The sequence below is a fragment of the Eutrigla gurnardus genome, assembly GCF_963514095.1.
Source record: "Eutrigla gurnardus genome assembly, chromosome: 6".
NCBI classification, from domain to species: domain Eukaryota; kingdom Metazoa; phylum Chordata; class Actinopteri; order Perciformes; family Triglidae; genus Eutrigla; species Eutrigla gurnardus.
The window spans coordinates 24,510,388-24,528,813 of NC_139920.1; the positions used below are offsets into that span (position 1 = coordinate 24,510,388).

The 18,426-nt window shown below is 41.9% G+C and overlaps 2 protein-coding genes across 6 annotated transcripts; both read right to left on the reverse strand.

Moving 5' to 3' along the window:
* Positions 1 to 5,697: 5,697 nt before the first annotated feature.
* tmem44 (transmembrane protein 44) lies at positions 5,698 to 12,087 on the reverse strand. Of its 5 annotated transcripts, XM_084011003.1 has the most exons (11): positions 11,822 to 12,087; positions 11,611 to 11,743; positions 11,431 to 11,521; positions 10,882 to 11,045; positions 9,925 to 10,011; positions 9,671 to 9,841; positions 9,251 to 9,409; positions 8,953 to 9,021; positions 8,729 to 8,869; positions 7,497 to 7,591; positions 5,759 to 5,929 (listed from the first exon to the last, which is right to left on the reverse strand). In XM_084011003.1, exons 1-11 carry the CDS (start codon positions 12,010 to 12,012, stop codon positions 5,887 to 5,889), a joined length of 1,344 nt encoding a protein of 447 aa, XP_083867129.1. In that variant the 5' UTR covers positions 12,013 to 12,087; the 3' UTR covers positions 5,759 to 5,886. The 5 variants fall into 5 exon arrangements, with proteins under 5 accessions (XP_083867130.1, XP_083867128.1, XP_083867129.1 ...); XM_084011004.1 differs by lacking the exon at positions 7,497 to 7,591 and having other exon boundaries at positions 5,698 to 5,929; positions 9,671 to 9,829; XM_084011002.1 differs by lacking the exon at positions 7,497 to 7,591 and having other exon boundaries at positions 5,698 to 5,929.
* Positions 12,088 to 12,650: 563 nt separating this feature from the next.
* On the reverse strand, positions 12,651 to 18,016 carry lsg1 (large 60S subunit nuclear export GTPase 1). The gene is made up of 14 exons (XM_084010999.1): positions 17,782 to 18,016; positions 17,484 to 17,610; positions 16,669 to 16,789; positions 16,485 to 16,571; positions 16,285 to 16,371; positions 16,137 to 16,197; positions 15,709 to 15,885; positions 15,166 to 15,534; positions 14,980 to 15,081; positions 14,731 to 14,878; positions 14,393 to 14,512; positions 14,014 to 14,093; positions 13,411 to 13,587; positions 12,651 to 13,304 (listed from the first exon to the last, which is right to left on the reverse strand). Exons 1-14 carry the CDS (start codon positions 17,881 to 17,883, stop codon positions 13,125 to 13,127), a joined length of 1,938 nt encoding a protein of 645 aa, XP_083867125.1. The 5' UTR covers positions 17,884 to 18,016; the 3' UTR covers positions 12,651 to 13,124.
* Positions 18,017 to 18,426: the final 410 nt, after the last annotated feature.

Consider the following 18,426-nt stretch of genomic DNA (forward strand, 5'->3'; position numbering starts at 1 on the left):
AGACTGAGTACTAGAGCAGTTAGTGAACTGGCCTGAACTGGCTGTCTGATGGCAGGAAGTGACATGCCCGTGACATCACGGGAGGAGAGTCTAGCGCAATGTGAAGAGCACCATAAAAAGTAAAGTGGGTTAAATAGTATTATTATTATTACAGCGGCTTATTATATACTCTCAGCTTGGCAACAGCAATGACGCATGTTGGCAAAATAATAATAAAGTGAGCATCCATTCTATCAGCTCTGTATGAGGTAGGAGACAACATTATAAGGAATATATTATATATATATCCCTTTCATGCATGAATTATGATAACCTCAGTCAGGATTTTTAGTCGTCTTTAGGCATGAAATACAAGGTTTGAACTTTATTTTTTTTTCAACCCATATGTAATAAAGATATAATTACATGTACACTCAGGTGGACAGCATGCGTTTTTGTAGAAACGTATTTAATAAACAAATGAATACATTTATATAATATAGTGTATTGAAATGTGAAATTTTCATGTGAACTATAAAATAATTAAATTTATGCGTTCATAACTAAAACACCATTGAGGAATTCACTCTCCTGTATAGATTCCCAAGTCTCTTGCTCACGATTCATCCAGCACTAACTTACACTGAATGTTTTTATGGCTAGCTTTACCGCAAGGAAACCTACTCTACATACTGTTTTATAAGCCAGGCCAATGCCTGTGCTTTCCCCTTGAGTTCTATGGTGATGGTTTAGGTGATGCATCCTCAACCTCAACTCCCTCACCATCATTTGCATCCTCAGCTCCAACAGCCTCATCTTCCTCAGCATCCTTTCCAGATTCAGTGTCCTCAGCTCCAATGTTACTACTGCTAGCATTTGATAACCCTTCCTGTTCTGGCAGCCCTTCCTCCTCACTGCTAATAGCATCATCATCATCATCCTCACTTGACTGTGGTAATTCCTCCACTATCCTGTAGGCCTGTCTATTTTGCTCTGCTCCTGAGCTCTACAAAATGTAAAGATTTACAAAAACTTCAAATCACATTCTAAAAACATAAACAAGTTGATTTACAGGGAAAAGAAATGACTGGGAATGAAGTTTTTTCAAGAACAGCAGCAGTAATAGACTAATTGTAGCCTATGAATTGTACTTGAAATGTAGCTCATGATGCGTGATGTACACTTCAGTGGACATGTGATTAATCACAATTTCCTCCCAATATAAAATCAATACTTCGACAATTTAGCAATTGGATGACTCCTTAGATGTTACTTGATGTCACCATATTTTTCTTACCTGCAAGGGTCTCTTTTTACAGAAGTTTTGAACAGAAGAAAATTAACAACTTGGAGTTTCTGGCTGTCTGTCGGCCATGTTGGTTTGACTTGGGTTTTTTTGCACTTGCAATGGCTTGCCACTGAGTGGAAGTGTATGAGATGATGCAATAGAGTCCACTGTAGTGGCTGCTATGCAACTATGCCATAAAAACTCATGCATATACAAAAAAACAGCTTTTGAAAAGGTGTACACTGTACTGACCTCTATGCATGAAAGGGATATATATATATATATATATATATATATATATATATATATATATATATATATATATATATATATATATATATATATATATTATAAGGAAATATATATTATAAGGAAATACTGATTTCCTTTTATTATATATATATATATATATTATAAGGAAATACTGATTTATTTTTAATTAAAAAAAATATATATTTTTGCTAACACAAATATTAGAACCAATTTGCACTGTTAAATGAGTGAAATACATTATATAAAACTTGTTATAAGCCCTTTTTTTCCCGACATCTCAAATTGACTCTCTCACAACCAACCTGTGAGTGTGTCACAGGCTCCCAAGTATAAAAATACGTGCTATGCACAAAATAATCCAGGTCAGTATTAAATGACCATAAGGACTTTCTGTAGGCTAGAGTCAAATGTTGCCGCCCACCTCTAAAACAAACACTACATCATCTGGTTCATTGGCAGACAGATGCGGAAATATTACCTGGGCTACATTTGTAGAGATAAAAGGTGGAATGTTTGACACATCAATCCATCAAACATTCTCACTGAGGGTAGAAAACGGTCAAAGATTTTGTCAAAACTTGCTTTGAACATTCCTTAACTAAAATACTAGAACAACAGGAAGTGGCATTAAATAAATAATGTTAAATATTATTAACATTTCCCATAATGCAAATTGATCTTGGATCTGTGGAGTCAACTCCCTAGCATATAATCCTTTCTTCAGTTATTCAGTAACAACTGGTTATTCATTAATCAGCGTTTGGTTTCTGATTCATTCTTTTTGCTCATTCACTGCATCTATTCAGGATGTCGTGTCACATCAAGGTGAACAGAATGTCGTTTGAGGCTCAACTCAACCAGCATCTTCTTCCATGTTCTCAGTGGTCGCAGTGGAGCGATCAGTGACGCACGGGCCAAGAACAACAGAAAGGTCCGTTTCACACCGCTGCTTCAGATGTGCTAATCCATGCGCTTCATCACTTCTGCAAACAGAATTCCACCTTTTTATATGGGACACGCGGTTGTTTTCCTTTGACCCGGTCTCAGAGGAGAAAGAGGCCCAGAGATGAGGCCATGCTAGCTCAGCACTCATCATGACATCAGGCGGCTTTAACCGAGTAAAACAACATACCTTTTTTGTACTCTTTAGTTTATTGGATGTGTTTGGAAATACAGAAGAAAACCATAAACTTGTGGTTTTCGGTGTATTTCCAACAAATTACAAGAGCTTTCAACAACAAGCAGGACAAAGCAGCATGAAGCCCTGTATGGCTTTTCATTGTGGGTTGTTGAATCACATACCAGACGTATTAAAGACAAACCAGTTACAGAAATAAATGCAATATGGTTGACAGCATTGTTCCACAATATTAATAAGGATTCCACGACCTATATATATATATAAAGCCACATATAAAATAATCAAACAGATACTGAAAGCAGTTTTCCAGTGTTACACAATAAACAAGACCTTATTCTTCATATCTGCCGAATACATTTGGGTCTTGAATTTAATCATGAACAGAAAATGATACAATGAAATGATAAGATTAGTTATCATCTCCATACAATGTTGATGTTCGATAACAATATTTGAGTGAATGTGGCATTCACAAGCATTCCTGCAGCATGGTCTTTAACAGGACATTGCATTTAAAGAAGTACAACTGATCAAGAACTGTGTAAATACTTCTAATGTTTTCTCTTTAAAAAATGCCTACAGTATGTACAGAATGTCTGTGTTCAAAGATCAGTGCATTGCAACAGTCATGGTGCTTTAATTCCATTGGACCTGCTTTATATATACATACTCTATATATAGGGTCAAATGCAATGTGCACAGAAGCAAGGTCTGTGAGAACGATCACAAAATCATGGACCAGTGACATCGGTCTTCACAATAGAAAACACATAGTCTTATTCTCTAAGGTATAAGAAGCTGGGTCTCTACCATATCGGCTACCAATCATAGCAGAGACAGCACAGTACTTTGCAAGATGCTAAGCCCCATTTTTGGGCATCCCAAGTTGTTGAAAGCCTCTCACAACCAACCTGTGAGTGTGTAGTATGAAACCAAGTCATCTGCTCCTATACTCCATCCTATGTATACTCCATCAAACAAACACTACAATATATCTGGTGCATTGGTAGACAGGTGTGGGAAAAATGAGCTGGTCAACTTTTGTAGAGGTGAAACATGGTTTGACACCACAATGCTTGTACATTCTTACTGAAGGGAGAACATTGTTTGATAAATCCCTTAATCAGGTCAACTATTTTGTTATGACCTGCTACGAACATTCTTCATTTGGAAGCATGACTGTCATTCAAAGTGTGTGATTGTTCCTGTTATCTGATCCATGAGCAAACAATGACGTGGAACCTGAGTAGCAGGACACAAACATAAACAATGTTAATGTTTGTATTGCTCTAATTGTGTACTTTTATTATTTTTTATGCTTTGCCAATCTTTTTGTTGAACTTTAAGGCCAATGAAGCCCTTTTTGAATTAAATGTTGATGGTGCCGAGCCCACCAGGGCTGCAGATTCTAACGCATCGACTGTGACATTCACACTATGTCCGCATGTCCCCCTCTTTTCAAAAATTCAAAATTTGTGCTTTGTATTTTAAATAGTTTATTCAGCTTAAGTAGGAGGAGAATTTTCTCAACACAAAAGGAACACATCATTCAGTTTATCACAAACCTTCAGCATCAACACGTACAGAGACACGTGGCTAAACAGGAAGTAGATGAAAAAGTTAACTAGTCACTGACGCTATCAGACAAATGTAATGGAGTGAAAAATACACCCTTCAAGACCAAGTAGTACCTTGAAATTGCACTGTACAGTACATAAATAAACCAACCAACCAGCCAATCCAATCAATGTTGGAATTATTATAATGGTGAATGATAATAATGAAGATTTTGGTCTGTTTATAACGAGCGGAAGAACACAATTTAATTTAAAAAAGTACATGTTTTTTTTCTTTTTAAGTGTAGTGAGCATTTTTCAAACAAGACTTTTACAAATGTCTGCATTTTCAGCAAAGCTTTGCAATTCATTTGAGCTTTCATCATTCACACACATTTTTCTGCAGTAAATGCACTTTCTAGTATTGAATTATCACCCAGCTCATCCCATCATGTTTACACACCAAGGTGGTCAATTACTTTTCATTTCTACTGCTGGTATCAGCAGTTGCTTTGTTACACTGCATTAGTTGTTTCCCCGGTAATTTGTCTTGGACGGACACGTCGCTTGCGGAAATGTAACAGGGAGGAGTAAAATGTGCCCCCGTAACTTTTCTCTTATCTGTGTATTGTTCCGTTATCGGGTTTTAGGAAGTCCCTTCAGTTAAATATGCCCTGGTGTGCTGTTCCAGCATCGTCGTTGAAAGTCCCGGAGCAGGCAGATGGACAGAGGTCTGAAGGATGATGGAGAGGACGGAGGAGCCCTGGCCGTCTAGTCTGGTGCTTATCTGCTCCCCAGGCCCTTTCCCCAGTCCAGCCCTGATAAACCTGGGTCGACTAGCAAAATACAGGATATGACCCAATAACCCAGCAGGCAGCAGGGTCACAATATTGTTTTATTAGGGGAGTTCTTTTCTGTAAACCGCAACAGATCTCCGTTCTCAGAGGTCTTGGTGAATGCAGTCAGGACAGTAGCGGAGGCAACCGCTGTATGGCCATAAATTAAAGTTAGTCTTAAAGATCAGTTTCATTCTCTTTGCCCAAAGCTATAATAAGTGGTAATTGCAGGTGTGTTTTTTGAATCTCACTTCCCAGAGATCACCGTATGGGTGGGAATCACAGAGTAACTCAAGATACGATAATATCACAATATTTTACCCACGATAACGATATCGCGATTCTGCGATACTCTATATATATTGCAAGAAATCATCTACGATATGCATCACAATATCTGTGTATCTGAAGGAGAAAAGACACCAGTGAAAAAGCAAAAGCAGGAATTAATGGTATACTGTGGTTATTCAGTGCATTGTGGTGTCAGTTTCACAGAATGTGTGAAACAAAGTGAGCGAGTCTTAGCTTAGTCGCTCTTTGACACACACTGACTGAACATGTGACATCATTCCAAGGAGAGGTGATGACAAAGATACAGTATATGGAATATACATGAGCCAAAGAAGACAGATAGCAGGTCAGTGTTCACAGGTTTTATTCCCCCTCGCATTGATGTGCTCCACATATGTCACTAATTGAAATGTACACGTGTTTGTCATTTTGCCAAGCTTGCAAGCTTTGTACCAGACAGAGTTTTCAGTGGGAGTCCCAACATGGCACAGGAGCAGAGGTTTGCCCCCTCCTGTTGTTCTGCTACTGGTTCCCTCCACTCGGCGTTGGACTCTTCAAAGTCCCACTGGAAAATATTGACAGGTTGAGAAATGATTACGTGGAATTATTGCCGAAGGATTATCATGCCACGTTTTTACGATGTTTACACAAGTGCAGCCCCCTTAGTAGCTTATTAACCACCCGTGTATCTATTCACTTTTTATACTATGAGTCTTGTAAGACAATAAAACTGCATCCTGGATACGAACACCCTTCATATAGCACCTCTTTGCCATGCATAATCATTCCCTGAGCAGAGGAATATTTGTGATTGGATCCTGAACCTTATCCCATTTAACATGTTGGAGATACTGAAATAAAACACTTTTTTATGAGTTGTGTAAGAGAATAGTTAAGTACTGGCCAGCAGGTATCACACACACACACACAAGACCATAAACGTCTCCCAAAATAGCAGAGGGTAACACTGGCCCCTTATAGACAAGGCAACCATTTTGCACTACTTCCTAGGCAGACAGACCCAACCCAGTGCTGGTCTTTAATCAAAGATCCTTTACAGGAGAACAATTGGGCCACAAGGCAATTCTCAAACAATCCCAACCCTCGCTGCACCCCTCAGTACACACACACACCCACACACACACCCACACACACACACACACACCCTCCCCCTCAGTGAAGTGAAGACCCAGCACTCAGCAGATATGTGCAAGAAACACACAGCACAATCAACAATTCAAGCTGCAGCGAGTGCTCGGCGTATGCAGGCAACACGCTTCAAAATGCCGTGTGGTTTTATCGTGATCAGCAATTATGGTGATATCCTGAAAAGCAGACGAAAAAAAAAACATTTAAAATTCATGTTATGCATAAATCTAAAAATTGTTCACTAGTGCACTTTGGTCTCTTCCTTCCTTGTCCTCAGCTGGCTTTGAAAAATGTTTACAGTCGGGTGACCTCTGCGTTTCACGTTGGTGGAAACGTTTATGCAACCACATAAAAAAAAGTGACAGTTTTCAATAAGCAGTCTTAAACATTAAGACACTGTGGAAACAAGCTTTCCATTAAATCACCAAGTAAACAGATTCTGTTAATTCTAACCAGCAGGTGGGAAAAGGGCCAGAGGGGGGGGGGGGATCTTTTTGAATTTACCTGCTGTTGCAACTAAAACATCAGACTATCAATTTATTAATTACTGATCAGAAAGGATCAGCCGTTATTATCAGGAGTTTAGAAATCTCGCACACACACACACACACACACACACACACACACACACACACACACACACACACACACACACACACACACACACACACACACACACACACACACACACACACACACACACACACACACACACACACACACACACACACACACACACACACACACACACACACACACACACACACACACACACACACACACACACACACACACACACACACACACACACACACACACACACACACACACACACACACACACACACACACACACATTTTAAACACTTTGTTAAAGCCCCCCTCTCATTCTCTAACACACTAACAATGATAAAAAGCCACTGGCGTCATTTGCTTTTTCCTGTTTGGTGAACGGTATCGAGCTGCGATTGTTTGTGCCCACACCATTTGCCTTTGTTTCTCTGATTAAATGACATCCTCCGCGGCTCGGCTTTCTGCAGCACAACAGCGAGGGAGTTTCTCTTGTGGCTGGCGAGTGCCTTAAAAAAAAAAAAAAGAAAAAGCTTGTAATTTCACTCTCCCTGCAAACTCAAACTATGCCTTTTCATAGAGTGGAGTTTATATAAATGGGAGCCGTCCTCTAAAAGAAGACTGGCTTTTTTTCGCTGCATAGCCGATATTTAATTTTGGGCTCAGTCGTACACTGCAGAACGAAGCCACGTTTCACTTTAAAATCACCGGTTTAAATACAAAACGCTGCTTCTCACAAATATATTCCCTCCATACACTTTTACCCACATGCACACACACACAATCCTACAAGAGCATGCTGACTGTCGTCTTCTCACAAGAGACTGATGACTGTCTGACTGACTTCCCTCAGAGTCACATGAGATAAGCACAATTCTCAGTGTGCAGAAGTACGAACTCTAGTCCTTCTTATGGACTTCCTCTTAGCACTGAATCATCATTTGCTCGTTATAACTTTGATCCAAGACATTTGATCTAATTTTTATCTCACATGACCACACCAGGGATAAAAATATCTACAGATACCTGCGGGAGCTGGACAGAAGAAGATTTTTTTCCATTCAACCCTTTAAATAAGTCAATTGCAATATCTAGACATTCACCTCTTCGTGAACTTGAGCGTTGAGCAGGAACACGCTGAGCCCGACATAAGGCCCCATAAATATAGGTAATACATTAAAAAAACCAGTCTAAGCAGTTCACACAAGGTTACATTGCACAAGTTAACAGCAGTCAAACAGCCCGTTATATTCATTCATACTTCACAGGGGTCTTGCAACACACAGTATGTCAACACACTGTCGCCCCCGAGTGGTAAACACCCTGCGAGAAGTCCATTTCATAGCAAGCATGAGTCTGAGATCACAGTTCAAAATATATTCAAAAACTAGGAAAAAAAAGGCAACGACATTCCTTAAAAAATAGTAAAGGATTGTAGAATAAATAAATATGCAATAGGTGGAAGGTGAAATATTACTCATCTTAGAACTTATTAAACCAGAAAGGTTAACAGGGTTGTTGTGAAAGAAACTACAGTGTTAGGAGGAAGTCCATTAAATATAATAATGAAGTATAAACTTCAGCTCTCTTCTAGAAAGAAAATGTCTCGCTGCTCACCAGCAGGGCTAAACAGGGCTCCAACCCACCTCCAGGTCGGAGCCGACGGCCGAGGAGTCACAGGACGTGTTTGAGGAGCAGAAACTGTCCACTCTGACCAGTTGCACCGTCCTGTTGAGGGACCGGTCCTCCACCTCCTCCTTGGACAACATCACCTCCTTCAGGCAGACCTGCCCAACAGAAAAAAAAAAAAAAAACATATTCCAGCAGTGTTGAGGTGAAGAAAATCCATTCCAAAACTACTTAAACTTACTTTTCCTGCAGGTTGAACACTGACATCCATATAACGGCCCATCTCTGACATCTTCTGGACATTGTTGGCCTTTGTTGAAAAGAATTAAATAGAATCGGGTTCAAACCAAGACAGAAACCTCATCACTAGCATTCATTTTAAGGAAATGACTGAAATCGTTATGCACATTTTAGCCGACACAGTCAGTAAAATTCCAATGTGAATAATAAAACAATTCGTTAGTAGGTTATTTATTCCTGTACAATTCCTCAGCTTTAGGAAAAAGCAAGGATTTAAGACATGAAGTATGATAAATTACTTTTGCCCATGCTGACGAATGTTGATGTTTTCTTTGTCTCTTCACGGCCCCGTTACCCTCAGTGGGGACGCCCGAACCCCCTAAAAGGCTCTCTGTGTCTGGAGGGAAGCCGGTAGGCTGTCGTCTGGTTCCTCTCTTCCACCAAAGTATGAGAACAATCTGAACACGTTGGATTAAAGATCGACAGATCCCACCTGGTTGACAAATCAGTTCACATACCTGCAAGCTATTCAAGAGAATATTTCATCTAATCGTGAGCTACTTCCCAGAGATGTGGGCAGCACTGGGACTTTTACTCAGAGTAACCAGGAGCCACCTACAGTTCTGTGGTGAAAGGTCTTGTCGGGGGTGTTATTCTGGTGCGAGACTGAGCCCTGCAGAGTGAGTAGGTTGGCGTCACTGTTTCCCATATAAGGATACGAGGAGGTCCAGGGCGACGCAGCACATCGCCGACAGCAGCCACGGCATGACTCTTAGAAGAAACCCTAACTGGGTGTCGTAGAGGAGTATGGCAGCGGCATAGAGGGCACCGGCCAGCGAGCACAGCAGTCCAGAGAACATGTAGGCCCGGGTCAACATCTGTCCTTTGTACTAAAAGAAGAAGACATTGTAAATGTCCTTCATTTAATAGTGATTAAACTTTTCTTTTTTTTTTGTATGTGTTTGTAACGTACCGCTCTGCAGAGAGCAGGGAACCTGGAGGTACAGGCGATGATAAAGGACAGCAGGCCAAGGAGGTAACCCAGGATTTCAGTGTTGTCCTGTCAGAACAACGTTTTAACGTTTAGTTTTATGTTTGTCAGTGGAAACGCACTCATACCCCTTTTCCACCAAAGCAGTTCCAGTGCTGGTTCGGGGCCAGGGCTTAATTTGGAACCGTTTTTTCATTTCCACTGACAAAGAACTGAAAATCAGTTCCAAAGTAGCACCACTTCTTTGCTGGGCTGGAGGAAAGAACTGCTTACGTCAGTGGAAGGGGGTGGAGTTAAGACCAAGAACAATAAAGAGACCACGCGAGGCGCCATTTTTAAATAACCGCCGCCAATAAATCATGGATGCAGCAAAGCAGCAGCGGTCTGTGGAGGAGACAAACTGTCTCCTAGTGATATGATCTTCAGCTGAAGTCCAGGAAAAAGTCTGAACACTTGAATATCTGACGGTGAAATTGTGAGTTAGCTGTGCTCTACCGCTAGTGAGCTCATACCAAAGGCTAACATAACCTTCTCACATTCAGTGTAAGTAACAGTCAAAACATTATTAGGTTATTACCCGTCTCCTTGACAGAATCACCGTCCATTTAATACCTGTCCGGCAACACAAACATGCTGGATCTGCCGTTTTCTGATCCCAATGAAGCACAGTAAAGCCAGAAGCAGCTGTACAAACGCAAAGTCATCCATTGTTGTTGTCGTTTCTTCTTCATGTTGTTGCTTCGGTTTTGACACCTATTTTATGGGAAAGCAGCGACGTAACCGACATATACAGTGACGAAAAAACAAACCGGTTCGAATCAGTTGTGAACCAGCACCAGTACTGGCCCCGAACCAGCACTGGAACTGCTTTGGTGGAAAAGGGGTTCAAGTCATATAACCGAAGGAGTATAACCATCCACGGTGGCGCTGTGAGCTTACTTGGAGACTGCTGGCATGTAGCAGTCTTCTCCCGCCGCCAAGAGGTCTGTCTGCTGGGAGGAGAACCACCCTGGATTTCAGGAAACCTCCTGCAACCACCATCAGCACACACACTGCAAGGAGGTGCTGCCTCCTTCGGCCCCTCATCCTCCTGAACCTCCTTTCTGACACACAGAGAGAGAGAGACTTACCAGACTGTAAGAAAGGAATACTTCCCCCAAATAACACAGATACTGAATTTAAACATACAACACACCACAAAAACTCCCATATTTACTGCAGCTACATTTATAGTCGAAACAAAACACACCCAACCACACACACTACTGTAGAAAAACATCTTCTGCTCATATTATTGGTATATTTCTTATTTAACAATCTATATTATTCTGAGAGAGAGTGTGTGTGTGCAGTTGGACACATCCTCTATGCCTTGGTTATCTGTACAGCGTCTCTGATGTGTGTTTTGCATAAAGTCTACAAGGTACAGTTGGTAGATTTGTCTGGGGAGGTTTATCATTATGAGATATGGCATTTCTATAAACGCACCTGTCTTTGAGTTCCAGCGCAGGAGCACGTGGAAGCAGCCAGAGATAAAACTGACAGCATCCGTTACAGCGGCAGAAACACCCATCAGCACCTGCAGAGGATCCGGCAGCGGAGAGATGAGCTTTATTACCAGCATGCATGAGATAAACGTGCACCACGATTTAAAAGCCCCATTGTTACCTGAATGTGCAGCTGCCTGGACAGGACGGCTCCCACCGTGCCGCACACGTTACCCAGCAGGCTGTAGAGCAAAGGGATGCTTTCTCCCGGATGTCCTCCTCCTCGGGACGTGGTGCACCTCTGATGCACGAGCCTGGAAGAGTCCCACGCGCGTTTTTTTTTTTTTAATGCGAGAAGAACCATGGCAACAAATTAGTGGAGAAGTACTCACAGAAAGCACGAGAGCAGCAGCAGCAGCGCAGACAGAGAGCTGAGGCCGACGGGGACGCAACGTCGGTCCGCGTCCTGCGACAAGCAGGTGTGGAGCGAATCGACGCAAAAGTCGACCAAAGTGGAGAGAAAAGTTCCTGTCGCGTGACCATCAGTGGTCAGTGCACGCGCCCCCATGTTCACGTCAACCATGCTCACATGTCGTGATGCCACTAGAGAAAAACAACCCAATACAGGCAGCACCTGTGCAGCCACGTCAGACGCACGAGAGCATCATGGGAGTGCCTGCGCGTTTTATGGGTGGAGCTCACCTACAGACTTGGTGAATCTGATAACAGACATATACATTTGTTGAATTCAACATTTCTTAGTGCAGGGGTGCTTATCTGCCCTCCTAAGTGGGAGATTGTGTGTGTGTGTGTGTGTGTGTGTGTGTGTGTGTGTGTGTGTGTGTGTGTGTGTGTGTGTGTGTGTGTGTGTGTGTGTGTGTGTGTGTGTTTGTGTGTGTGTGTGTGTGTACAGGAAATGAGATGACTTTAGGCCTTTGCACTGAGTGTTTTTTTCATCCAAATTTTCTCATTTAAAAAATAATTGCGACCTCACGTTATGTCAATCATGTTTGCACAACAACTCAACAAACGAGCTCATCCACCTCATCAATCAACAGGAGATGCTGTCAGTTAGTGGCGTTTTCCTGGTGAGAAAATACTAGGTGTGGCGTGTGAGTGTGAACAGGTTGAAATGTGTGAGAGCCCTGTTTATGTTTCTCTTCACCGATATAATGAGACGCATTATCCAATTATAACATTGTGGAAATAAGAAGTGATCCGTAGCATGAAAACAATCCATTTATTTTATAATCCAGCTGAGTTACATTATGCACACCTGTATATGGATAAAAGCAGTATCAAACATACTCATTAGTCGTTTATTTGGGTAATGGAGACTTTGTGGTGTGTCTTTTGAAACGCCTTCAAAATACTAATTGAAAAAAAAGTCATGTTAGGTGTCTTATAAAATTCACAGCCTCTGGATGTTGAGTCCATTTCTGGTGTACAACTGGTGATCCAGTTGATTGAATGCATCGCCCCAATGTGATCTCCTAACCAGAGCAGCACACGACAGATTATGCACCTCATTTGTTAATACCCAGACAGCCAGACTTTTCCATACTCGCAGGGTTAAAAGGGCCATCTACAGATACTGATCATTAATTCCTTTGGAATCACACGTGAACTGTAATCGTTTTCCATTCCCGCTGAAATGATCTGGAATTAAATGTGCTTTGATTTCAGATCATCAGGTCAGGCATCCAGGTGCTTGGTAAGACGGCGTACTTTCTCCTTCTTGTTGTTGTTGCTGTGTTTTTTCCAGGGTTTTCCCACCACCGCCTCCGGTCCGGGTTGTGCCGGGCCGACGGGCCCGCTGCCTGGCTTGTAGCCCATAACGGACTGGACCCCCTTGGAGAGCGCCCGCACATTCGCCTGTCGATTGAGATTCCATTAACGACCATTTCACACATTTGTTTATTCATAATAACTATTATTACGCCATATTCTTACAAATAAGAAGACAGTCCATCTATAGTACCTGATGGAAGAAGTTCTTGTCAACCACATTTTCAATTCTCTTGATCTTCTGTGGTTTATTCGTCGACGTGGAGGAGAGGTCACAGCAATCCGAGTCTGTTTTCAGGAACTTGTTGTGCTGCGGCTGGAAGTCTTGAGCTTGAATATGTGGAGGAGGATGGCAGTACAGGAGCTTTCCCTGTAAGGTGTCAACAGTGTTAGGAAGTTTACATATCAGAAAACAAATTAATACTAGTCCTATGCAGCTATAGGGCCAAAGGGCCCTGGTGTGCTTTTAAACATTAAGCAGAAGTTCAGTGAATTCACTATTTTTGTAGGTAATACTCCAAGTGAATTAACTGACAACCAGTTGTGGCAACCAGTAGATCAAATAAGTTATTTTTTGGGGTTTTCTTCGTTTCGTTTATCGCCTCACAGTTCACTAACTGACTCTGTAAATGGAAAATAAATAACAAATAGCAATAGCAGCAGGAGGGATGATGGTAATATCAATAATCTTTCTCCAGACTCGCTGACTCCACCTTTAGTAAAAGAGGGGTGTTACATGTTGACTTTAAAGAAACCTTTTGTTGTTATTCGATTCTGACTAAGGTCTGGCACTCACGCAGACGTAATCCTTCAGGATGTACCGGGCCGATCTGGGCTGATCTGGCTGACCATGCGACGTCATGAAGCCTCTCATGTCTAAAATGGAGGGAAATACAAAAAAACAGAGTTTACAACACTTTAAAATAAAAAATGAAACACATTCAAGAGAAACTTGCTTGGAGGAAGAAAAAAAGCTAACATGAAGTGGGCTAATACTACATAAATCTATAACATTTATAAAATATAAAAAATGTTATAGTCGATATAAAAGGTTGAGGTGGATGGATCACTCAGCTCATCTCCAGACAAAGCTGCATATTGACAGGAAAATTTTTTGGGGGCTTATTGTTAATTTATTCTCTAAAAGACACAAAATAAATATTTGGTAGTCTCACATCCATAAGCCATCAGCAGCTCCTCAGAGGAGGGGGGTCTGTCGGGGTCATCATCCTCTCGTGGTCGGATAATGTTGATGCCGTAGGTGCCTTCTAACACGTCCCGAGGGATCACCTGACATATGTGAGGAATCTGTCAAGGGCTTAACCACGATCCAAGACATTCTTAAAGTAAAAGGGGCTGTAAGCTTCACGCTGTCTATTGGTTAATTCAAATTATTACAGCAAATGACTCAACAACTGACAGAGCAGAGAGAGTTTAAAGCCGTTATGTGTCACTAACTTAAAAAAAAGCTGCTGCAGGATTCTGCCGTCGCTAAGGCAACAGCATAGTAAGGATATATGGGAGGCTGCAGGGACGTGATCTCTCATCTGGTCAATGGGCAGGATCCCTGAGCAGATCATCTCAGCTTTGGTAGAAACGAAGGAGGGCATGACCAGACCCGGGCAGTCACAGAGACACAGGCCTGGCTCCACATACAAAGTCTGTGATACACAAAAACAAAAAAGGCAACGCAATCAATCACATGTTTCATTAATGAATGACTTGAATCCACACAGGAGAGCTTTAAAGAGGAGTCCCGTACCTGAAAGTGCTTAGTGTGTCCAGGTGTGGCAGAGACAGACACCTTCTTGTTCCTTAGAATAGTGTTGATGGTGGAACTCTTTCCCACATTAGGATACCCGACCTGTTGAATTCACACACAGCCAATCAGAAAACTCACAGGCGGACTTGATAACAGCATGCACTTCAGTGTCAACTCTTCACCCACCATTCCCACTGTTAGTTGTCCTTCTTTACACCTGGCCGCGTTGTGAACCGCCTTAAACACATCAAGCAGCTCGTCCTTATGGAGCAGACGGCTGGAGTTGTGGAAGGAGGATTTATTGGATGAACCATCGTTCCCTTCCTCCTCTTCTTCATCATCATCTTCTGAGCAGGTGTGCCAGTCCTCCTCGGCTACAGTTATCTTTTCCTGCTGATCTTCATCTGAACCACTCTCGTGTCCCTCTTCATCCTCCTCCTCCTCCTGTTCCTCCTCATCTCCAACGGCCCCTTTTTGGATCAATACATCATTGTCTGGCTGTCCTTCCTCTTCAGGGTCACTCTCTACACACTCTGGCTCCTCCACTTCCATGCCCTGCAAGAAGAGACATTTTGCAATCTGATACTGAGCCCAAAGGCAGCACCAAGATGAGTGAATGTAGATCTATACTCTACATTCTCTCATAATCTACTATTGCTCCCAATAAATGTATCAAAACACGCATGAAAGTTGACAGGTGATGTTCAGAGTACAGCTTCTCCAACTCACCTTCTCCTCTGCATCCAGTCTGTCGTTCTCGGCCAGGGCAGACCAGAAAACTGCCCTCAGTCCCTCTTTCTGGAAGTGTCTGGCCCAGACTCGCCTCTGCTCTCTGGTCAGCAGGTCTGCCTTATTCACCAACAGCATGTTCACCTTATGCTCTGAAGATTCCTTTACGTACAACTCCTGGCAGCACACAACAGGAAAGTGCCAAATGTTCAGTTCACCTTTGTAGAGTATTTCTGATCTGATTCTGCTATTTGATTAATTTGATTACTTACTTACTACAGTAAGTACAGATGTTAGAAACTATTTTTTTTTTAAACCTCAAGATAAAAGACTCAAATCAAAACTCAAAAAGAGATCAAACAGTATAAAGATGATCGAAACCCAGCATATAGAATATGCCTCAATAAAACAACAACCAATGTACTTACCAGGTCGACACACCTGAACAGCAAAGGATTTCTGGCATCAACAATTTGAACGACGACGTCACTACAGGAAAACACAAAAACCGCCTTAAATATCACACAAGGAGAACACATCCGCAGACAACCGTATACAGATTTTTATTTTTTTTACCTCCTCTCGATCACTCTCCACAGTTGTCTCCAGAACTCCAGGTTCCTCTCGAATGGGGTGAGAATTAACTTCTGTTCCTCTTCGAGTCTTTAGAGACAATAAATAGAGACTTTAGACAATAAATATTTAACACTTTAGCACTTATAAGAAAACAATCTTTACAAAAGCAAAAGCAATTCAGTTCACAGAATATTACACACTGTGCAAGCTCTCGTCTCCACTCCAAGAAGCTGTCTTTCTCTGCTTGCTGGAGCGCTTCTGGACTGGTGCTTTCGTCCCAGCGGGGGCTTAAAAGTAGGAGAGAGGTATATCATTAAAAAAAATCAAGTATGCAAAACATATAGAAGAGGTATTTCCTAAAATAACTAGATTTGTTCTAGTTACCGTCGAGGAATTGTGAGGAAATGCTTGTTGTCTTCATGCAGCTTCTTCAGCCGGGTTCGCTCCTCAGCTGTTAATAAGCCTGCTCTGGCTTCCGCTGGCACAAACTTGATGTTGAGTTTCTCTAAGAAAACAAAGCATGAAACCGTCAGAGACAGCAGTGGCATCGAAGGACAGAGGAGCAGTGGATAACATGGTAACATTCAGGGCGAAATATATTCAAGCACCATCCAGCTGTGAGGTAGGATACATGACAGTGGGACATAACACAGTATCAACAGGTACAACCCAGAAATATGCTTTACAGCAACAACCGTGAGTTTGATTTTGCATTCAGTTGATACAACAGCCATGTCAGACACTGGTCTGGGGGACGTATTGCTGCTATGAATACATCTTGTCATGCTTGACCAAGATGCACTACAGAATGCCACACGAGGTCATAGCCTGAGGTCATTCCTGCCTGTGGCCATCAAACTACTATTCCTGTTAAATAGTGGCATTGCAACTATGTATTAACCATCAGTACTGTCTGACAGTATAACTGTCAACTTAATATATTTTTTTACAATAATACCCATGTGCACTATGTTCTTATAATACTACTACCTCAAATATTACAGACTATACAAGCAGACCATATATTGTTTTATTTTTTTATATGCATACATTGTACAGACATAACCCATTGGTGTCATTATTTATATTTATACATTTATACTTTGACTACTACTGTGTACAGGTCTTCTTGTCACATTACTATGTTTATAGGCTCTTTATTTAAGTGCACATACTTTATCTATCACGTGAGTACTTACCTGCAACAAACTCTGTCCCTGCCATTTCGGCGGTGGCCAGGAAGTCATCCATGGAGCTCTGTTCTGTCACGGACTGCAGGTTCAGCCTTCCCCAGTCGTAGCCATCGTTCAGCTCGCTGGTGTGGCGCTGCAAATGTGGGGGAAAAAAGGGTGTCAGATAAGCAACAAGTTATACTTTTGACTTTCAAATCATACTTTACAATTTGTTACTTCATAACATATCACGAGCAGTGAGACAGCTACCCCCTAAGATTGTATTGGAAACGTTTAATGTAAGCTAGCTGTTGCCATGACATACCCAGGTGTCGCCTCTCTTCTTTCCTCCACGGCTAGCCTGGAGTCTCTCCTTTATCAGGGCTCGGCCCAGTGAGGGTCCTCCGCCGACTTTCTTCTTACCCATACTGACCCGGGTACGATGGAGTACAACGGTAGTAAACTTCACGCCAAAAAACTGCAATATAATAGAGCTGTAAGGCGTAGAAGCGCTGTCAGTCACTAGCTACTGCGCCCCATGTGCACTGGACGCTGCCTTGTTGTCGTAAAAACCGGAAGTGGGACAAACCAATCGAAACTCACATCCGGACCAGTCGAACCTAAACTTTGTAATATTTATCTATTTATTTTTATTCAAGGAGAAAATGTTATTCCACATCTGCACAATAAACCACTTAATACTGTGTACTTTGTCGGTTTAACGGTAAACATCTACAGTGACGTAGCTCTTGGTACAGTCGACTTGTTTGTCCAGCTATCAAAGGTGTCCGGAAGAAAATGGGGGGCATCAATATTGGTTCCTCACGTATAGCCACCGTCGCTTTTAATATATTTACTTTACTCGATGATCATATAGTAATAAAGTGGATTTAAATTCGCAAATCAAAAGTTAGTATTGCGCAAAGTAACAAGAGATTGCACTGACGTCACCGCACACGGTTAACAAAGA